Source organism: Pelophylax lessonae, assembly GCF_965119305.1.
Source record: "Pelophylax lessonae genome assembly, chromosome: 1".
Taxonomy (NCBI): Eukaryota; Metazoa; Chordata; class Amphibia; order Anura; family Ranidae; genus Pelophylax; species Pelophylax lessonae.
The window spans coordinates 861,366,635-861,380,601 of NC_138768.1; the positions used below are offsets into that span (position 1 = coordinate 861,366,635).

A 13,967-nucleotide genomic window follows, 5' to 3' on the forward strand; every position below is an offset into this window, starting at 1 on the left:
CTAACATATGAATTCAGTCGAGATAAGATTCACTTTCTAGATTTGGAGATTGAAATGCACCATCGACATTTGAAGTTTAAAACTTACTTCAAACCCACAGATCATAATGGTCTAATTCCCATAGATAGCCGCCATCACAAGGTATGGCTACAGTCTGTCCCTCACAGCCGATTTCTTAGACTGTGAGGTAACTGTACAGAGGTTCAAGACTTCAAGCAACAAGTATTCATCTTGAAACAAAGATTTTTAGATAAGGGATATAATCATAGGGGGTTAGACTCTGAAATCCAGAGAACTCTAGCAGTGGACAGAGAGTCCCTTCTGATAGACAAACCACGTTGAACTAATGGTGAGGTGTTCAAATGGTCTATGTTTACTTCGTTCTCCATTCAGCACAAAGGGATCCAATGAATCTTCAATAAACACTGGGATGTTCTAAAAAGTGATCGCATCTTGGGGTCTAGGTCACCAGACAAGGCCAAAATTATCTATAGGGGCAATATCTATATCGTCTGTCTTTATAAAGAAAAATTGTCCTCAATATTATCAATCCCCCAGTCATACCCTCCTTCTTTCATATATTTTGACCAATATATTCCACCATGGAGGGGGTGGGGCATGCACTAGGGGCATCTTGGATCTATGAATTACATTCTTACTATCCATTTGGCATGAATATTGAATGGGATATTAATGTATTTATTAAAACATCTTGATCTATACATCTATATGCTATCCCAACTGCATGATATATTTATATATTTTTTATTCCCATTCTTACTGTTAGGCAGAGGCACAACTACAGGGGTTGCAATGGCAACCGTGCCCCATGCTCCAGGGGGTCTGTGCGGCTCCCCTGTACACTCCCCTGTGCACCTGGATAGGAGGGGCGGCGGGGGCAGCATGTAGAGAAATCACTGTCCTCCTTTTTCCTCCTTTTTGCTTCAGGAGGAAAATGGAGGAGATTGGTTCCTCTGTATGCTGCCCCCGCCGCTCCTCCTAACCAGTTCACTTGTGTTCTGCTGCCTCTGGGCCCCTGTGTGCTCCCCTGGTCCCCCTCCCCCTACTGTGCCGCCCCCGCCCCCCACTGTGCTCCCTTTCCTCTCCTGCCAGAAGGGTTGGTAAATATGCAAATTACCAGCTCCTTCCTTTTCTGAATGGACAGAGTCATTGTCAGTGACATTGTAAAAAAAAAAAAAATAATACAATTAAATACTAAAAAATATAAACTACTGACACCAGTGGGTGAACTTCCAGGATCGCAAGGGGAGGCCCCAAGATGGCAGGAAGGGGGCCCACTGCAGAACTTGTGAAAGGGACCATAATAAAGGGCCCCGTAATGAGAGTAAAGGGCCCCAGGATCAGTGGGAAGCACCCCAGGCTTAAAGGGAAGGGCCCGGCCTGGGGTCCATTCATGGTTTCTTGCACCGGGTCCTGAAGGTTCTAGTTACACCTCTGCTGTTAGGTATACATGTGACGTTTTGATTGTAACCTTTTAACTGTACATGACCCATTAGGACCAACAATTGTGCCTTCTTTTGTCGGTTTTATGTATGCGGGTTAATTCACATTTTTCAATATAATTTTCGTGTATATACACATAAAATTTATGTGCTGAGAAGCCGCTCGGCTGTCATTACAAGGAGCGGGAGGGGACGTCCCCCCCCCTTTCGCCTCTTTCTGCAGCTCGCCCAGGTCTCCCATCCCACCGGGAGACCCGGGCATCCTACCTGCATGGCTGCCGAAAGACCCGATCAAAGCCGGAAGAGAAGAGGAAGAGATTCGGCTCTGATCAGGTGTCCATGTAAAAACCCGGAAGTGATGTCGTGACATCACTTCCGGGTACTCGGCGCCAAATTAAAAAAAATGACAGCATTCAAAACAGAAAAACTTGGCATTTTGAATGCTTTTAAGTGATCTTTTAGACCCCCAGATCCCTCCACAAGAGTACCTGTAAAGTAAAAAAAAAACAAAAAAAAAACAAAAAAAAAAAAAACGCAATGACCAAAATATCGGTATTGGTATCGGCAATGAAAAAACGATATTGGTCGATCACTAGTTTACAGCCTTGGCCAGAGATCCCCAGTGGATCTACAAGGTCTCAGTCATCAACAAGAAAAGCAAAGGGGGGACCAGTGAATGCACTACAGGCCCAAGAACGTATAATTATATACCAAGCCAAAGAGTGTATATTCATGTCTCTAGTGAAATTTTATTGTAGTCTGATGTGTTTGTCTTGTAATCCTCATTACCTGCTTCTTTTCCTGGAGGTCGGCTACAATCTTCTTCCCCTCTATTGTGGCCTCAAAGCTGTAGACGGCAGAGTCTTCATCCATTGGAAAGACAAAGACCGCTTCTATCGCCTTCTCCTCCTTGTTCTTATACTTGAGAGTCGCTGATACATCCGCCACAAAGCCTTTCACCTGGACATCAACCCAGATCCCCTGCAGAGGAACTGGAAACACACAGGAGAATCAGAAAACTATATCTGCTGTCCAGTAACTTGAGGTATACATTTGGTGAACACTTAGAAGATTTTGGGTGTTCTTTAAAAATACTCTGCAATCAAGCTGAGGACCAGAAACACAAATACTGCCCATAAAGTGGTAAGTCATTTCCAACTCTTAGCTTGGCTTAGATTAGTTAAATTAAGCTCAGGGGTCTTTAAACTTTTCAAGTATGAGGGCCATATTAAGGATTTTGGAAATATTTGCGGTCTTATATAGTTCCTCCCTTCATCCAGGATTGCCCATCAGACTCCCCCCACCTTACATCATGAAGTGGCCATCAGAGCCCCCCTTACATCATGAAGTGGCCATCAGAGTTCCCCCTTACATCCAGGAGTGCCCACCAGATTCCCCCCTTACATCATGAAGTGTCCATCAGAGTCCCCCCTTACATCATAAAGTGCCCATCAGAGTCCCCCCTTACATCCACAATTGCACATTCCTAGTCCCCCCCTTCATCATGAAGTGTCCACTAGAGTCCCACCTTACATTATGAAGTGCCCATCAGAGGCCCCCCTTACATCATGAAGTGCCCTTCAGAGTGCCCTCTTACATCATGAAGTGTCCATCAGAGTCCCCCTTACACCCAGGATTGCCCATCAGGAGTCCCCCCTTACATCATAAAGTGCCCATAAGAGTGCCCTCCTTACATTCAGGATTGCCCATCAGATTCCCCCTTACATCCAGGAGTGCCCATCAAAGTCCCCCCTTACATCATGAAGTGCCTTTCAATGTCCCCCCTACAACAAAGAAGTGCCCTTCAGAGTCCCCCCTTACATCATGAAGGGCCCTTCAGAGTCCCCCCCCCCACAACATGAAGGGCCCTTCAGAGTCCCCCTTTACATCCTGAAGTGCCCACCAGTGTCCCCCCCCCCCCTTACATCATGAAGTGCCCATCAGAGTCCCCCCTACATCATAAAGTGCCCATCAGAGTGCCCCCTTACATCCAAGATTGCCCATCAGATTCCCTCTTACTTCTAGGAGTGCCTGTCAGAGTCCCTCATTACATCATGAAGTGCCCATCAGATCCCCCCTTACAACATGAAGTGTCTTTCAATGTCCCCCCTACATCATGGAGTGCCCTACAGAGTCCCCCCCTTACATTATGAAGTGCCCGTCAGAGTCCCCCCTTACATTCAGGATTGCTCATCAGATTCCCCCTTACATCAAGGAGTGCCCATCAGAGCCCCCCCTTACATCATGAAGTGCCTTTCAATGTTCCCCCTACAACCTGAAGTGCCCTTCAGAGTCCCCCCTTACATCATGAATTGACCAGGAGGAGGACTGGGGAAGGGTCATGGTTTGATGGCTGGCAATGGATGTGCCAGTTTCTGTATTACGATACACATACCAGTGTATTTACTGCCAACCAGCTGGGGTATTTTTACAGACATTTGCTGCAGGGCGGATACAATTTTGGGAGGACCAGATGTGACCTGCGGGCCTTAGACCCTGCTCTTTCCTTTTGTTAGATGCCCCCCTGCCAGCACATGCGCACTGCAGCAGAGCCACATGGACTTAGAGCGATGGCTGGAGACACAGATCAGCTGACTGCTGCCACACTTCCTGCTAGCTACATCACCACCATGATGGTAGACTTGGGGTGTGAGATCACATGAGTGGAACTTAAACTTACCATCAAGACTTGGGTATTGTGAGACACACTGATATCTGTGCAGTTAACTTATACACTAGGATGCATTTGCAGTCACTACCATGACAAGTGGAATATATTATATCCAAACGATTTTAAAGAATTAATATATTTTCCACACTTCTAAAATATACTGTACTTAAGCGCACAGCACTGGCTAGAGCAAGAATTACATGTACATGCTAGAGACCGCCAAAGAGGGCAACAACAGGCGGCAAACACCGGCATACCATGCACCAGGAAGTGTCAGAATGTAAATATACTGATAAATCTGCAACATAGTAACAGTTTAAAAGGTGAATTCTGGGGCGTGTCCTGGCCATGGAGGAGTGAGGACGCACGCTGTCTCAGCTCCGCACCCGCCGCAGCCTTCTTCACTAGCACCCGCCAGCCTCCTGCCTCCTAACCGGCTCCTGACATGCCCACCAGACGCCGGACTGTCTCCCAACCGCCGCGGCCAGATCGCACCACGCCGGGCCGCATACCGGCCTTCTTCCCGGAGGTCCGCGGCCGAGATCCACAGCCATCCAAGATGGGGGCGGCTGCTCCGGCCTGCGGCCAGTCCATCGTGGAGCGCGGACACTGGGCGTTCTCCGCAACGATCGGTGCATACCCCGATCCCTCTTGCCACCCCCTGCTTCTCGGAGTCCCAGGAGAGGGGCCCCGATCTTGCAGATACCCTGGGAGATGGAGATCTGCGGAGACACATTTGGGCCCTACCCACTAAGGCAGACCTGGATAGATTCATCTCCAGGGTTGAGACTGCCTTTAAAGAGGACATTGCCCAGCTAAAGGTGGACACTTCTCACTTGGGATCCCGTGTGGAGTCTGTCGAACAGCGCTTGGATGCAGCACTCCCTGTCATTTCCACGCTGCAGGCACGCTGTGTGGGACAGGATCAGAAAATCGAGGCCCTGCTCTCCCAACTTGATGACTTTGAGAACCGCAGTCGCCGGGGGAACATAAGGATTCGGGGCCTCCCTGAAGCCATGGCCCCTAGGGATATTGTCCCCACACTGACGGACATTTTCAGAGAGATTCTGGGCCTCCCTGCCACTGCCCCTATCGAAATAGACAGGGCGCACAGGGCCCTGCTGCCTCCTTCTCAAGATGCTGACAACCCGCGCGACATCATCTGCAAACTTCATAAATACACCATCAAAGACAATATTATGCGAAAGATGAGAAATAAGCCTTTTTTTTTTACTTTGATGGCGCACACCTTTACTTTTATCAAGATTTGTCACGTCGCACCCTTATGCAACGCAGGGCTCTTCGTCCTTTGCTTGAGTCACTCCAAGCTGCAGGCCTCACCTACCGCTGGGGCTTCCCCTTCTACCTCCGAACTACTAAAGGTGATGTCTCGGCTACCCTACGCACCAAAGACGATCTCCCGGAGTTCCTGTCAGCTTTAGGCCTGGGTCCTGTGGACTTTCCGGACTGGAGGGCCCTGCCCGAAATGTCGCCCATCCGGCTACCTCAACCCTGGCAACTGGCTCCCCGCTGGCAATGCAGACGTAACCGCCTTTGCCATGCTGAGGGGCCTGGTGTGGCCTCCTCTCCTCCTGGATCCTAGTTGCCCATGACACTGGTCCTGATTCTACCCTGTTGAATGAGTCGTGGGGCCCCTGCTTGGAACTCTGAACTGTGCCAGTTTTCGTGCCTTTGCCCGGATGTCCCGCAGGCTCCTTCCGAGGAGGTGGGGGGGTGTTTTTTTCTCCCCTTTTTCCCACCTGGGGCTAGTTGGGTGGGTGCGGGTTGGGTCCCCTGCTTCGTGTTGGTCCCTACCCTGGTTCTGTGAGCGGCCTACGTTCCCCCAGTAGGTTACCCTCCATGGACTTAGTCCCCTATTGTGGACCGAGGCCGCTGTCCAGTGTGCCTCTCCATCTGGGGTGGCACACTCGGCCTGGCCTTTAGTTCCCTCCCCTATTGGGGTCAGGGTGGTTGCTCGGTTTCTCGGTCAACCTTTGTTTTTGGGGTTTTTTTTTTTTTATATTTTATTGCCTGTGGTATTCTTGTCATGTATGCTGTATTTTTCTCACTCTCCTTTCTTAGTTCTTTTCCTCCCTTGTGCCTGCGCATCCGGAAGCCGGTCCTCCTCATCTCTCCACATTGTCCCCGCCCCCTCCTAGCTGGCCCATCGTGACCCTGGTCTCAGGATGTCATCACTTAAGGTAATGTCGTACAATGTGCAGGGCCTGTGCTCCCCGCACAAACGCAACAGATTGTGGTGGGAACTGAAGAAGCTCGGGGCGCAGGTGGTTCTCCTACAAGAGACCCACTTCACCCCCCACTCCCTCCCAAAGCTCCCTACGCATCTCTATAGTCAATGGTATCATAGTCTTTCCCCTGTTAGCAAATCCCGAGGTACGGCTATTGCCATTCACCGGGCCTGTCCTTTTCAGCCTGTCGACCACGTGGTTGACCCCCAGGGAAGCTACGTGTTCCTTAAGGGAACGATCCAGGGCAAAATGATCACGTTGGCCTCACTCTACGCTCCCAATATGGGGCAACTCTCTTTTTTAGATGCCACTCTTACACGTTTAGCGGACTTTAGGGAGGGGTCCCTGGTAGTAGGGGGTGATTTTAACGTCTGCTTTGATCCCCTCCTAGATACTTCCCATGGCAGATCCTCTCACTCCTTCGCTTTTCTCAAACATTACCGCAAGGCCCTCCTATCTCTTCGCTTGGTGGTCTCCTGGCGGATTCTCCACCCCCAGGACAAGGATTTTAGCTACTATTCCTCCTTACATGATGTCTATACACGTATAGATGTAATTTATGTTGATCAGCTTTCCTTGGAGTGCCTGCGGAGATCGTCGATTGGCAACATCACGATCTCTGATCACGCACCGGTCCTGATGGAACTTGCCCTGCCTGCTAGCACCCATAGGTCCTGGACGTAGTGGTTGAATGAAAATTTGTTGGATGACTCACAGGTTGTCTCTAAAGTTTCGGAGGTCTTGCGGTGCTATTTTGTTGAGAATGGGTCGGACGGTCTGCCTGAGGGGGTGGTGTGGGAGGGCCATAAAGCGGTTGTCCGAGGGGAATTGATCTCCCTGGGCGCCAAACTTAAGAAGGAACGGCGGGCGGACTTTACTAGAGTCCTGGCTTCCCTTCAACAGGCCGAGCTTTCTCATAAACAAACTGGTGACCATGATGCCTTGACCCGCCTGACAGAGCTACGGGTGCTCTTTTCCCGCCTCTTGGACCGCGGCGTCTCCCATAAGTTCTATGAGCATGGCAATAAATGTGGGCGGATGCTGGCCCGGGCGCTGTGTAGACAACAGGCCCGACTTTGCGTGCCGAAAATGCGGACCCCCTCGGGTGGACTGGTATACAAGCCCTCTGATATAGCGGACTGTTTCCGGACTTACTATGCTGACCTCTATGACCTGTCCGGCCAGGACTCCTCTGCCGCTCGCCGCGCTAAGACTGTTGCGATCTAGACCTACCTTTCGGATCATGCCTTTCCCTCCTTGACTGCAGAACAGCGCTCCACTCTGGAGGCCCCAATCACTGCGATCGAGTTGGAAAATACTATCCTCTCCCTGCCCAACGGTAAGAGCCCGGGCCCCCGATGGCTACACAAAGGCTTACTACAAAACATTTCTCCCGTTGTTACAAGTGCCGATGTGTAAGTATTTTAATTCCCTGGCTACGGGTGGGTCGATCCCCTCTGAGGCGTTGTTGGCGCATATTACGGTGCTCCCTAAGGAGGGCAAGGACCCTACCTCCCCACAGAGCTACCGCCCCATTTCACTGCTAAATACCGACGTGAAGATACTCGCTAAAATCCTGGCCAACCGCATGAAATTTTTAATGCCCCAACTCATCCACCTGGACCAGATGTGATTCATTGCTGGCAGGTAGGCCAGAGATAATGCCATTCGGGCTGTGCATTTGATCCACTGGGCCAATTCACACCCTGATTCCCCGCCATACCTGATCCTCTCGACCGACGCCGAAAAGGCGTTCGATCGGGTGGACTGGCATTATATGCGAGCGGTGTTGGAGTCCCTGGGCCTAGGCTCCCATATGATAGCTTGGATTCTGGCGCTTTACATGGGCCCCAGGGCTAGGGTTCGTGTCGATGGCTGCTTATCGGCGGACTTCCTGATCAGGAACGGTACCAGGCAGGGGTGCCCCCTTTCGCCCCTTCTTTTTGCCCTAGTTCTGGAACCTTTCCTGAGCAAGGTCCGGGCGAATGGTGATATTAGGGGTGTGACGATAGGCAACATGGAGCACAAGCTCTCGGCCTACGCTGATGACGTGTTGTTCCATCTCACTGACCCCTTGCTCTCGCTGCCGGTCCTGATGCGGGAACTGGAGCGCTTTGGCCATGTTTCCAACTTTAAAATAAATCTTACCAAATCTGAGATCCTCCCAGTGTCCGTTTCCCCATCCCTCTCCGGGTCCCTTAGGGCTGCCTTTCCCTTTAGATGGACCACCACATCTCTGACGTACCTTGGCATCCAACTTACCAACAGTTTTGACACGCTCTATGCCCAGAACTACCCCCGACTGCTATCTAACATTAAACAGGACTTCCTACATTGGACTAAGACAGCTTTTACTTGTCTGGGGAGGGTTAATATTGTTAAAATGACTGTCCTCCCTCGAGTGCTGTTTTATTTGCAAATGCTGCCCATCCCGCTGCCCCGCGGTTTCTTCACCCACCTGGACGGCATGCTTATTGATTTTGTTTGGAACGCGAAGTGTCCCCTTCGCGTTCACTGACTACCTTGAAACGCCTGAAACATCTGGGAGGCCTTGGCCTGCCGGATGTGCGTCGCTATTATAGGGCAATTGTTCTTCAACGTATCCTGAACTGGCGCTTCCATACCCACTCCAAGCTTTAGGTCTCCTTGGAAAAGTGCATGGCGGGTAGGAACCTGTCCTATGCTCCCTGGCTGTCCCGGGAGTACAGGGGGCTGTTGGCTTATACTTCTCCTCTGACGACCCAGGTCCTGGATACCTGGGATCGCATCAACAAGCTATTGGACCTGGCGCCCCCTGTTTCCCCGTTGGCGCCTCTGGGAGGTTTCCTCTGGTTTCCTCCGGGTGAGCAAATGTCATTCTTTGACCCCCGGGTGGATGATGGGAACGCTAGTTGTGGTAAGCTGTTGGAGGGGGGCAGGCTGATGCCTTACGAGAAGCTGGGGGGCCGCCGTGGTGGTTCCCCACTGAATTTCTGGAAATACCGCCAACTCCATCACTTCTTCCAGGTTCACGGCCCCTCGATTCGCCCTCCTGCCTCTCTCAAACCCTTCGTCTTGTATCGGAACTGTATCGGCTACTGGGGGAGGCGGCTCCTGTTTCCAGGCCCGGATTTGTCCGGGTGTGGGAACGGGACTTAGGCCAGGAATTCTCGGAGGCGCGGTCGGCTCATCTCTACCAGCTTACACACTCGAGCTCCATAGATTCAAAATGCAGGAGACGAATTACAAAATAATGACTCGATGGTACAGAGTCCCTGCCTATCTTCATCGCATTTTTCCTTCCGTTCCTGCTACTTGCTGGAGAGGATGTGGTGGCCGTGGTACTCTCCTCCATATTTGGTGGGAGTGCCCGGTCATTGCCTCTTTTTGGCGCGGCGTCCGAGACCAGATTAAGGCCATCCTGGACGTTGAGGTTCCCTTCGACCCTCTCCACTTCTTGCTGCACGTTCCATACCTGCCGATTGGCCGATACCGGCGCAGTATACTGCCCCATCTTCTCAATGCTGCCAGGAGACTGATTCCTATGTACTGGAAGAGGCCGCAGGTGCCAGGCAGGTTGGAGTGGAGACGGGTGGTAGACGGCATCAGAGATGCGGAAAAATGGCTTGCTAAATGCAGGGGGACCGTGGACCGCAATGCTGAGAGGTGGAGAACTTGGCTGGATTATGTTGGTGACCCTGCCCTTGTACCCTCCAGCCTAGATAGAGCCCTATTGGTGCTTGCCGATCTGACCTTGGCGGACTTGGCTGGACCCTCGCCCCCAGCCCAACCCCTGGGTCCAGACCCCCCCTCATCTTAGGTTACAGCTGGGCGCTGCTTGCCGCCAGCAGCTGGAGTGCGGTAACTGGGACATGTGGTGGAGATAGGTGTGCTCCGGATGACAGCAGGTACGTTTCCCTCCCCCTCTCTTCCCTACTGTCCCCCCTCTCTGTTCTTTCCCATTTCTGCTACTCCTTCTCTCTCTCACTTTGTTTCACTCACTGACAGTGTGCTGCCAACTGCTTGTGTTGTATGTGCCCTGCGACAGGCATGCTGCCGGCGTCGTGTCTGTTGACCCACCTGGTCATGGACGCCCTGTCTGATATCAGTACTGGGTTCTATGGTGTGCCGTATACCTGGCCCCCCCCCCTCCCCGTCGCCCGGCTTGGGTGGTGGGCTGAGCTGTGGGACTGTCCTCTGCTGGGGCGATTTCCCGGAGAGCGGTCTGTTGGAGGCCTTTTTTTTTTTTTGGCCCCCCTCTCTCTGGGTGTGCCTATTTTTGAATTCTCTTTTCCCTTTACACGCCTGGCAGCCTGAGCGCTCCATTTTTGTGTTCGCCACTGACGACTGGTGGCATGCCTCTCGCCCTGGGCTATGGTTCACCTGCCCTTGTTGCTTAACGATGTATACGGAGCTACTTGGTTGCTCGGGATTGCTGTTCCCCACATACAACACTTGTCACCTTGACTGTTGGTTAATTCGCTGTTTTTACTATGCGTTTTCTTCTTGTAATGTGTGTTTTCGTCATAAGTTGAAAATACAGATTGTTTAAAAAAGGTGAATCGTAAGGGTCCTTTCACACGAACGATGCGATCAGATCCGCCTGTCAGTTTTTTAGACGGACCTGATCGGATCCTCCATGCATCCCTATGGGGCAGCGGATGTCAGCAGAGACATCTCCGCTGACACCCGCTGCTATCCGATTCCGATCCTGTCTGTGAAATCCGGATGGATGGAAAGTCTATTTTCCAACTGTCCAGCGGATCGGATCGGATGGGATCAGATGAGAATGGACAGGCGGTCCGTTCTCATCCTATCTCCCCATAGAGTGGAGACGGAGCTGTCATCTGCCTGCTCAGCGGGGATCGGCAGATCGATCCGCGCTGAGCAGAACGGATTTCGCCGGCAGAGGCGGACCGTGTGAAAGGACCCTAAGTCTGGCAATTTTTAAATGTTTAGATTGGTCCAGCTTGACCCAATGTAACTATCCATATAGAATATGATGGTGGTACCTCTCTTGAACAGCCGTTCTCAACCAGGGTTCTGAACCCTAGGATTCCTCCAGAGATTGCTAAGGGTTCATTGAGCTATGGCTGATCAACATATCATCTGATTGTGCTTGAACACTTACAAGCCATTAGCATGTAGCAGAGCAAGCAAAGTTACACCAACAATCTTTTTTAGGTGTCTGTAAGGGTGGCATTCCAACTTTTACTGTAAGCGGGACATCCTTCTCCCTGGCATTAAGTGTAAGAAGCATTCTTCTCAATTATTATCTCATGATTGGTAAGGTTGAATAAAGACACCAGTCTAGCCAGGTCAAACTGTGTGTGTGTGTGTGTGTTTATGTCCATTCCATTTCTCATATCCCTGTATATTGCGCTCGCTAAGAAGCCCATCTAAGTTTTTTAAATTGTCGACACACTCCGCTGACACAAACAATTGTGGAAGGGAGTTCCACATCTTTACCGCTCTAACAGTAAAGAACCCCCCCCCCCCATGCAGTTCAAGGTTAAATTGCTTCTTGTCCAACTTCATTGAATGGCTGCATGCTTTCTTAAGTGACCTGAGACTGAATCGTTTTCTCCCTATACTAGAATTACCATTTAGATCATATGTCCTTTTAAAGCGGAGTGTAACTTCCACTCATCTGTTTCCTATCCTCCTCCGGTGCCACATTTGGCACCTTTCAGGGGGGAGAGGGGAACAAGTACCTGTTTTTGACAGGTACCCTTCCCCACTTCCGGGAGAGAGCGCTGCAGTGCCGTCCCTTGGAAGTTCCATCCCCTTTCTCCTTCCCCCGCCGCCAAGCCAATGAGAATTCACAGCGCGATACGTGCATGCACAGTAAGGAACCCACTGTGAAGCTGGTTTCCCTTAAAAATGAATGGCAGCGGCAGCACCCGGCAGCCGATCCAAAAATCAGCTGGGGTGCCGACTTTACGGGCTTTCTGCACAGGTAAGTATCTTTATATTAAAAGTCAGCAGCTACAGTATTTGTAGCTGCTGACTTTGAATTTTTTTTTTTTTTTTTTACAGCTGGAACACCACTTTAAGTGACTTCTCCAGGAGGAATAGGTTTAGACATGGTTCACACTGGGGCGACTTGTCAGGCGACCTGGTCGCCTGACAAGTCGCCGTGGGTCGCCTGCCATAGATTAGCACAGGACCCGTTCTAATAGGAGCGACACAAGTCGCTCCGACTTAGAAAAAGGGTCCTGTACTACTTTGGGGCGACCTGGAGCGACCTGCATTGACTTCAATGATATGAAGTCTGTGCATGCCGCTCTGAGGTCGCGGTGCGCGCTGTGCACTGCGACCTCACAGGTCGCCCCGGCAAGTCGGGTCGCTGCTATGTGAACCGGCTCTTAATGTTTGTATACATTCATGAGGTCCTCCTGTCCCTTTATTAGCTTTGTCAGGTAATTGGGGCGACGTCAGCATGTATTCCTCTGTCTGAACGGCTATAATAACATTGACATAAAAATGAAAAAATACCCTGTGGGTGTGGAAAGAAAACATAATAACTATATAAATACCACTGTGAAAAGAAATTGTAACAATAAATGTCAAAATAAATAACAAGCAGAAAAAAAAACAGAGGCCTCTTTCACACATACGGTCCGTTCAGTTCATCAGTTCAGTCACGTCAAAATGGGGGAGATTTACTAAAACTGGAGCACTCAGAATCTGGTGTAGCTGTGCATGGTAGCCAATCAGCTTCTAACGTTAGCTTGTTCAATTAAGCTTTGACAATAAAACCTGGAAGCTGATTGGTTTCTATGCAGAGCTGCACCATATTTTGCACTATCCAATCTTAGTAAATCTCCCCCAATGTATCAGTTTTCCATCCGTTTTTCGTCAGTTGTCATATGTTTTTCGTCAGTTGTTATCCGTTTTTCATCCGTTGTCATCTGTTTTCATCCATTGTCATCCGTTTTTCATCCGTTGTCATCCGTTTTTCGTCCGATCCGTTTTTTTGACGGATGAAAAATAGGGCATTCATCCATTCAAAAAAACGGACATTGACGGAAGCGGATGAAAACGGATGTTAACAGATGATCATCGTTGTCATCCGTTTTTACATAGAAATACATTGATATCCGTTTTTCATCCGTCAACGGATGGATGAAAAACAGACAAACGGACAGCATGTGAGAAAGGGGCCTAAAAGACCAAACTGATAACTGAGCAAACCATAACAAAATATAATGGCCAAATATTATGACATACTCAACATAAAAAAACCCAAAATATAGAATCAGTATATGAAAAAACTCCTCATTCCTTTTCCTCCTTCGTCTTTTCCCTCTTTACCCCCCCCCCACCCCCCCACTCCTTCTCCCCCTTTTTTTTACCCTCCTCTCCCTTTCACTCTCTGCTACTCTTCACCTTTTTTCATGTCGACCTTGCACGACATTTATTGACACATGTATTATTCGGATGATCCTGGAGGACGCGTTCATGACCACCAGATGGTGGTCTCTACTGGTACGTGGGTTGCTCGTGCATATATATGCATGAATACAATAACACAGACATGTGACATGTGAGTGAGATATGCCTCATTTGATTCATTCCATTCTAGAACTGTTTCGTTTTGCC

At 50.1% G+C, this 13,967-nt stretch overlaps 1 protein-coding gene across 1 annotated transcript in view; it reads right to left on the reverse strand.

Annotated features, from left to right (window-relative positions):
• The window catches only part of LOC309550064 (uncharacterized protein), a 206,288-nt gene that overhangs the window by 174,264 nt on the left and 18,057 nt on the right, over positions 1-13,967 (reverse strand). The window contains exon 2 of the mRNA XM_082250530.1: positions 2,253-2,455. Coding sequence (XP_082106656.1) covers positions 2,253-2,455 — 203 coding nt within the window. The remainder of the gene's footprint in view (positions 1-2,252; positions 2,456-13,967) is intronic.